This window comes from Patagioenas fasciata, chromosome 7 (genome assembly GCF_037038585.1).
Source record: "Patagioenas fasciata isolate bPatFas1 chromosome 7, bPatFas1.hap1, whole genome shotgun sequence".
NCBI lineage: Eukaryota > Metazoa > Chordata > Aves > Columbiformes > Columbidae > Patagioenas > Patagioenas fasciata.
In genome coordinates this window covers 12,853,553-12,862,352 of record NC_092526.1, presented here as the reverse complement: position 1 = coordinate 12,862,352, position 8,800 = coordinate 12,853,553, and the positions used below count along the sequence as shown (strand labels likewise).

The 8,800-nt window shown below is 46.2% G+C and overlaps 1 protein-coding gene across 1 annotated transcript; it reads right to left on the bottom strand.

Annotated features, from left to right (window-relative positions):
* Window positions 1-4,061: 4,061 nt before the first annotated feature.
* Window positions 4,062-8,676, bottom strand: NIFK (nucleolar protein interacting with the FHA domain of MKI67). Its single transcript, XM_065841030.2, has 6 exons — window positions 8,505-8,676; window positions 8,292-8,417; window positions 7,263-7,371; window positions 6,568-6,779; window positions 5,783-5,863; window positions 4,062-4,671 (listed from the first exon to the last, which is right to left on the bottom strand). The coding sequence occupies exons 1-6, from the start codon at window positions 8,637-8,639 to the stop codon at window positions 4,489-4,491; spliced, it is 846 nt and encodes a 281-aa protein (XP_065697102.1). The 5' UTR covers window positions 8,640-8,676; the 3' UTR covers window positions 4,062-4,488.
* Window positions 8,677-8,800: the final 124 nt, after the last annotated feature.

The following is an 8,800-nucleotide window of genomic DNA, read 5'->3' as shown; positions in this document are numbered from 1 at the left end:
CTCATTACTGGCAAGAGCAAGTGTCACTTGCCCAGCCTGCTCTCCTCCTCCACTCGGGGCTCATGAGCAAGCGCTAGCACTTGGACCATGGTTTCTAGCACACTCCTGACATGCTGTGCAGCCCACACCACATCTAAGAGGCAAAACAAATAAGTAAAACACCAAACTGCATCTTTAATTTCAATCAGTCTAACACTGCCAGATTCACCAATGCTTTTTTCTCTAGAGGTGAGCACTAGCTTCATCATTCCTTTTTCCTCTCTGTTTTGCAACCAACTCTGCTTTCCCCTTTCCCCCCACTTCATTCTTCTTTTACTTCCAGCACTTGATGTGCTGGGAAATGCTATGCAGTCCTAAGCCCAGTACCCCTTCCTGCAAAACAGTGACAGTGGAATAAATGAGTGTAAATTAGCAGATTTTGCTAGCACCTAAGTGTTTCTGAAGTTTGAAAATGGTACTACATACACAGGTGTTCAGTAAACCAGCTCCACAATTCATGAGAAAGACAGAGAGCTTGCAACTTATGCCTTGAAACCAAAGCCCCAGCACCCCTGGCATCCCAGGAAAAACAACTCACAGTCTGGAGGTTTGTGTTTGTCTAAGATGAATCAACGACTGGAGAGCTGAAAAACAAAAATCAGTGCAAGGACTGTGGCCTAACGCATGACACAGCACGTCTGTCCATTTGCTATGGAAACTATGTTTGGCAAGTATCAGGTGTCTGAATTTCTGCTTATGTACATCTATCTCCCAGGACAGCAGTATATTAATAACACAAGCAGCCTAAAAACAGAAACTATCACCAAGAAAAGCTACACTTCTGCTGAGAGTTCCTTGCTGTAGCCTGGGTATTGTTATGCTTTACTCGAACAGCATAGAATTTAGTCTCCTTGCTTTTCAGATTTACCATCTAAGCTGATCTCAATTGAAAGAAGACTAATAAACAAAAGGAAGGGAAAGGAAACTTCCAGCAGGAAGCACAGTTTTCTTGACCGTCTTCCCATCAAGGAGAGTGAACAGCAACCAGGTGCCAGCTTAAAGGCACAAACCTTTCCAAGAGATCTGCAGAAGCGTGTCTGGAAGCTCATGCAGCTCAACAGGATGGCCCAGGCATGACAAGTGGCACAGAAAGGGGCCACAGAGTCAAACACATCAGAAAGCAGCAAGGAGACATGGGCCTGCAGGCAGGGGCAGAACTCCAGGCACAGAGAAGCTAAGTGAGAGAAGCAGAGTAGGGAGAAATCAACTCCAGGTTCAAAAGGCAGGCCAAGAGTGGGAATGGGAAGCACAGGGAGGGCACTGCTCAAACTTCAGTGAATATGGAACTGCATTGGATGAGTTACTCTAGACTAAGTTGTCTTAAGAGCAGCTTTAACTCAACAGCCTTGGAAGGAGTATTTGTGGCAGCACTAAAGAAATGGGCAATTTGGTTAAGATCCATACTAGATTTCTCCCACATTCTTAAATGGTGTTAGAGATGCGCTAGTCACACGAATGCAGCTAGTCACTCCAAACTGCCAGGACTAGACAGACTTCTTAAGTCTGGGAGGTAATTTCCCAGGAAACCTTGTTTTTGTCAGAGGGCAGCCAGTGTCTGCACAGCTGAAGGGTGCTGCCCCCCGGTGTCACACTGCGCCCAAGGGGTTCAGCTCTGGACGGGAGAAGGTGCAGCCACATTTCTAGTTCATCTTGGCCCAATAGCCATCTTCATTTTCACATGAACTTATGAACATGGACTTTAAAAGAAAACTGTCCTTTCTGGGCAGATGCATTTTGCTGCTGCTCTCTGCTCTACAAAGTCAAGATAGAAAAGTTCTTTCAGAGCTGCCTGTCCATTACTAACAGATAAGCAATTTCTGCCAACCACTCTGATCTTGTTTAACCCAAACCTTAGCTAAGGATATATTTTCCCGGGCTTTGAGGTATAAACACTACCTGTTTCACATGAAACAATGCACAGAGAAAGCCTGCAGACATATGGAGCAACACTACTTCTGAAAGGTAAGGATGTCCATGGCCATTGGGCTGGTCAACAGATTTCCCTGGCACGCCCAAGGTGACAAGCCTTTGATATAGAGACGCACTCATCCAAGTGGTTTCCCCAACAGTTCACAGTGACAAAGGAGAATGCTTTCATTTAAGTCTCTGAGAGAATGTCATTACAACCACAATTATTCAAGTGAGCAGGCCAGATAACACAGAATTAGCCAGGCCAATGGTTCAGATTTCTTCTCCTCTGCCAGGAGTCCGAGTCTTAAAATAGCCAAGGAATTAGTGCCAGCCACCTACCTGAGCAGCTGGTTATTATCACCTGGGCTTTCCTCTGAATCTTCTGCCAAGCCTGACCCTCAGCCAACAGCAGTAGAGAGTGTTTCATCTCAGACAGTAAACAATCAAGGCTAAGTAAGTGCCGCAAAACCTAAACTGGAATTTCTGTGGGTCTCAGATTTGCAATAAAATGCAAATTCTAATTGCATAGTCAAACTGCATTTTCAAACAGGACTGGGTATCTGCAGCCAGCTACAACAGGTCGTATTGGAACAAGAATAAGTCTTGATGCACAACAAAAAGCTACACTCAATTCTCTGATCTCCTACTACTGGTGACAAAAACCTGCCTTCCCATTCCTGGTTCACCCACCCAGAGGCTTATTACCATGTTGTGATGTGTTTGTCACCCCCTGAAGCAGAAAATACCCTTGTTTTATGCAGACAGTGAAACTAAAATAGAGGGACAAGGTGCTGTAGGGCCCAAAGGCCAACTGAACTCCTAAAAAAACCCAGATTGCCCCGATTGCTGCCACATCTTCTCAAAGATCTTCGCTTGGTCTGAGAACAGTGTTAGGTAGTGGTCACTGTTTGCTCACTGTTCAGCAAGAAGTCCCTCTAAAGGCAGCCACACTTTGCACATCCTTGAATGTTTTCTGAATCAGGCAACTGTACATCTAAGGCACATAAAGCCCCAGACAATCAGCAAGTTACCTTTGCCTGGTCAGCCTAGAGGTAAAGTAGATCCATAGATGCACATCAGGGACCTCGGCAGAGTGCAGGGTGGGGTGTTCACCCCTGCCCCCCGCTCAAGTGATAATTACCAGTAGTGGTCGTGATGGCTGCATCCTGCTCCAAGTGGATTTGGGGAGACAGAAAACACAATAGCCAAGGGCTCATTTACAGTAACGCGCCAAATTACCTACAGTGCTGGCCAATGTCTGACTCAAGCCAAATTTGGAAGAGACTAACATCTGCAGTGGGTACACAAACATGACGACAAGTCAATTATCTTACTCCATGAACAGTGGACAGCTCAGAGCCTTTTGAGCTCTCCTGCGCAGCAGTGGGCTGCACACCAGGACCTTACCTTGAGCAGGGACACCTCTCAAGGTCATTCCTCGAGGCTGAGAGGATCCTGATCACATCAGATCCTCGGTGACTAACAGCATGCTGAACTTTGAAATCTTAGCCAAGTGATATAAAGGATTGATTGTGTATATATAATTCTTCAGACATAAACCATTGACCAAGTCTGAGGTTAAGTCTGGATGCACCCTAGACTCTTCTCTGAGAAGGAGTTTAGAACGCAACGGAGTCCTTTCTGAACCTCATGACTCAAGAGGTGGGGCTCCTTACCAGTGTTGTCTGACCCTGTCCTCTACGCAGTACACAACCAAGTTCACCTTGCCATCCACTCTTGTTAAATCACTGACTCATTTACTAACAAACACTGTGAAATTGCTGGTTTGTATCAAAAAACATACTGCTGCTCCTCTCTTGCAAGTGAAGTGGATCACTCTTCCCACAACAGAGCGAAATCACTTCTATGCAAGTGTGCGAGGAATGAAAGCACAGCTGTGACTCCAGTTAAGCCACCAACACAGCCACCGTGTCCTCCACAGCAGGGCACGCTCCCAAACACACACCCTCTGCCTGCACGGGGAAAGGAATGGGAATCTTGAATGCGAGTGACTTCCTCTATGAGTGTAAGTACGTGAGAACTTGCATGAAACAGAGACATTCAGTTAAGCAGAAGAACCACCGCCAAGAGCCAAAACAGTTGAAAAAATGTTGTTTTTTGGTTTTTTTTTTTTTATAACTCATCATTAATCATCATTAGTTATAAATGTAAGACACAGCCCCCATCAGCAAGTTCTGAACGGACAGCCTCACATTTTCTTTCAACGGACAGCCTCACATTTTCTTTCAAAACAGCGAGTGCTGGAGACAAGTTACAGAACTAACTGAAGGTTCTGGCACGACCATAGGTTGTCACAGCATGGGCACTTGTGAGCACAGAGTCAAGAACATTTTCAAAAGCAGAGAAGACCATAGGCCCTCTGATGGCTAAAGAGGAGGGAGAGGATTTGTAAGTAGATTTCTTGCCTAGGAAAGACTGAAACAGTCTAGTCAAGATGAACCGAGCCAGGGCAGCAGAACCACCAGGTCTACCTCACCAGTTTCTGAGTTGAGGAAAAACACGGGAGTCATGAAAACTTTAAGTCTGTTTCTGTTTCTTCGAGTTTGGTCTTTTTCTTGGTCGCTGCTTTGGTCTCTGCACAGCATTCTTAACACTGGCAGGGGCCAGTCTGAGAGTTATTTCATTGTCCTCTGTGTCATCATCCACCTGAGCAGCTTTCCGGCGCTCCAGTACTGCAGGAGTGCAGACTGGAGTAGGATCCTGAAGAGATCAGAAAAACATGATTCATTGCAAAGCATCTGCCAAAGAAAGCTGTCATCTTCAAAGAAATATATGTGAAAGGCAGATGTAAATTAATTCACATTTCCTACCATGTCATTATGTACATTTGCTTTCTAAACTTTGTATTTCCATACTCAAAGCACTAAGAAAGCCAAGAAGAAAAGAACCAAGAAAAAAGGTATGTTTGAGACTGGCATACAGAAATGCCACGTTCAAACCCACAGCAGAGCTGAGACATCCCAGCTTCATTATCTCAGAAGTTCTCAGAACTCATTTGACTGAATGTATGAGTTACCCTGTCCTCCTCACAACCAGCCCCAGTCCAATTATCACAAGTAAATCCAGTAACATTTTTTTTAAAAAAATTAAAAAATAGAAACTCACAGCAGCAAGGAAACAAAACAAAAAAGTTAAAAACTATCAGAGATTTCAGACTGTCAGTGCCCCAAATTTCAGTGCTGATGACCCAAGCTTCCCTTACATCCCACTGCAAGTTTTAGCTGGCTTTAGTTCTCAAAATACTGGAACACCACACCTGGAGAGCGCGAGGGAGGAGGGACAGTATACGATATAAATGGACAGGCAGCACCAGAGTGTACTAATGGTTCCTTTTTGTCAGAGCAGACTGGTATTATAACATAGCACAGACTAACAGAAGGATGGCAGCAAGCAGATCATCCTGCACCAGTTTAAAGTAAAAATGTAGGTGGTGCAGAGGCGACTGTCCCCAGCACCCTGCGCTTCTCCTGCCTTGAGTGAGTGGAATGGCAGAGGCCGACAGCAGCCACAACGCTGCCTGGACGCACCAAGGGACAAGTGCTGCTCGTGATAAGATGCTGAGCAGAAACCTTTGCTGCTAAATAGTCCCACAGGAGAAAGAACTGAGAGGATCCAACCACCTTCCCCCATTCAAAAGTGTTAACACATCTCAAAGGAGCTCCTTCTCTCACGAAAATCTCTCAAGCAAACTATGTCAAGGTTTTCAGGTGTTGAAATTAATATGAAGAAACCAGTTGCAGGCGTGTAAAATCTGCCCCAGTGTGAATGGTGGAGCATGGTGCTGGGCACCACCAGGGCTGTTGAGTCTTACCTGGCTGCTCAAAGACAAGTTCAGTTCTGATTTCTTGGTTCTTTTAACTTTTTTTCTCTTTATGGAAAGCTCCTGTGCAGCCTAGGAAGCAAGATAGATCAGGCAGATCACTATAAACTTCCTTGTGTGAAGACACCATCACTTGTCTATAGGTTTCTTTGCTTCATAACTATAAAATCTTTGCTACGATAATTAGCTCTGAATTAATAAAATTACTTACAGTGCCACAGAGGTGATCTGGTTTGAACAAAACCACCCAAAGCAACATAAGAAAAGCTGCTACTATGCATTGTAAAATAATACATTAAACAGTATTGTTTAAAATTCAAGTACTTCAGCCACATGCTCCACAAATGAGCAATATGCTCAGTTTGCTCAGGCAAGGTCTAGGGATGGAAGTTCTAGTCTTGGGACCTGCCTTCAAACACCGACCCTGCCCAAGCCCCCCACAAGGCCTGGGAAAACTCTGCTGTTCTTCTGGGATCTACAGACAAATACGAAAAGCACAAGATATATATATGTTATACAGAAGAAAAGGAACATCTTCACTTTGCTGTTACTTATTTACTTCTTTAAAGGCAAACCCACACTCACATATAGAATAACACGGCAACAGCGCCACACCGATTTCCAGGAGCTTCTATGCAGTTCTCAACACAAATAAGTCTCCCTGGCACTCCAGCTCTTTTACCAGTTCCTCATGAAGCACATGATGTTATTGTATTTAGCACAAGCTTAGAAAAATGTTTTGGATAAAACAGTCATCAAAATAATGCCAAACTTACAAATCCCGGGAAGTCATAATTGAGCCCTTTTTCAGCCAGCCTCTTCCGTAAACGCTTCTCCTTCTGTAGCAGCCGCTTTGTCATCTTCGCCTTCTGAACGAGCGAGCGTATCTTATTGTACCTCCTGACTGCAGGCTGAGAAGGCTTCAGAAATCTTCTGTTACTGTTTTTGAAGAGGTTTTCATGAACCCTTTCAGGAGACATGAACTGACCTGTATCGTAAAGATACCCAGTTACGGCAGAGCTCCCCTTCTCACCAAATGTACTCACATAACGCTGTTCAGTTCTCCTCGTAACACTATCCGCTGCTGCAGCAGAGTGCTAGTGTGGCATGTTATAAACAAAGAACATGGAAAGTAACTAAATACTCACTAATAAGAGAAATGATAATGGATAGAAGAAAAGAACCCCCAGAAAACAGTCAGATAAACTTATTTGTCAAAAGTTCATGCTTATACAGCTCATAAGCTTTTACAGAGCAAGTGTCGCTATCACCATATCTGAAAAAACTTGCTAATTTCCTAAGTCTTTTAAGCAAAAAATCCCTCTATGTCTAACTACAAAGGCTGCACCTGCAACAATTACAAATACTTCCTCTAAAAAAAACCCAAGACTCTCCTAACAGTCCAAAAAGATAAAACAATAACTATGAATTTCCTCCACGTTTGAGGACTTACACTTCAGCTTATACTTACACTTCAGCAGTCTTTCAGAAAACAGGTAGTTGTTCATTGTGTCTGCAACAATCTTAGCGACGTCATCAGACTCAAACTCTATAAATCCGTAGCCTTTGCTAGCTCCGGTCTATAAACAACAGAAAGAAATCTAAAATGATGCTCGATACAGCAGAACTAAATTAAAATCACTTTATGCTTCCAAAGTCACAGCCCGTTCTCAGCTAAATACAAGTAATCTCATCAAGTTCAGTGAATCAATGAAAAGCACCGCATTTAGTTCTAAATTAGCAAGACATTATTCATAAATATATATTTGTATATGAAACAAACTGCTCAGCAATACCTATGTGGTAAATAAAAGCCGCCCTGCGTTGCTGTTGTTCTGTTGCTCTTACCAAGTGTATACAGCAATATTATAACGCAATGATAAATCCAGAAATTAGAAGTTACATTTATTGAGCACAAAGCAACAAAAAAGCTAAAATGGAGTGTTTACTGTGACATTTCACATTCTACCTTAAATTAGTGTATTCTGCCAACATTTCTCACATAAGCGTATTTATTTTTAGAAAAAAAAGTGGGCTCTGTTAACTGTCACTGAAACTGTTTATTTGCAGTTACAGAATCACAGAACGGTTTGGGTTGGAGGGCACTTTCAAAGATCACCCAGCCCAACGCCAGAGCCAAAGCCTCACCCGCTATCGGCCTGACACTCGCTGGAAGCACCATCGTTAGGACAAGCCGTTCCGCACGGTGCCCCCTCTGCCCGCTCATCGAACTGCAGCTCAGTTCTCCACGCGGCGCGCACGGCGGGCGGAGCCCCAGGGAGACACACGGAGCTGCCGAAGGCCCCTCAGGCCGGAGTTAACTCTGCTCGTTCCCCAAGCCGGCAGCCTGTGCAGGGAAAATCCCTCACAGAGACCGTCCGGCCCCGCGTGAGGCGTGACCGCGCTGTTGTGTCTCAGGCCTTCACAGGCAGTGGCGGCAACAAGGTAAAACCGGCAAGTTCCACAGCGCCCAGGCCCCTCAGCCCGGGCAGTGTTTTACCTTCTTACTCCTCGAGAGCCGGAGCCGCGTCACCGTCCCGAACTGCTGGAAGTACTCGTAGATCTGCGGCTCGCAGAGCCCCCGCGGGAGGTGCCCCACGTACACCACGCCCGGCGTCAGCTCCTCCTGCGGGCAGAGAGAACGCGCCAGATCAGGTCAGGTCGGGCCGGGCCGGGCCGGACTGCCCCCACCCCGCCGCAGGGCCCCGCTCACCTTGGCCGCCCGGTTGTTGCGGACCCGCTGCACCTTCTGCTGGACCTCTCGCTGCAGCCGCGGCTCCAAGGCCAGGAACGACGCCGACGGCGGTACCGCTGCCGCCAGTGCGGGCGCAGCCGCCTCCGTCGCCATGCTGCCGGCCTCGCCGCCGCCGGAAGCGCGTCACTCCGCTAGCACGCGGTGTCGCGCGGGGGCAAGGATGCGCAGGCGCAGAGCAGCGGGGCGCTGTCTCCTGGCAACGGCGCTTCCCCGTGCGGCCCCCCGGTCACGCCGGGCGCCGTCGCGTAGCAACG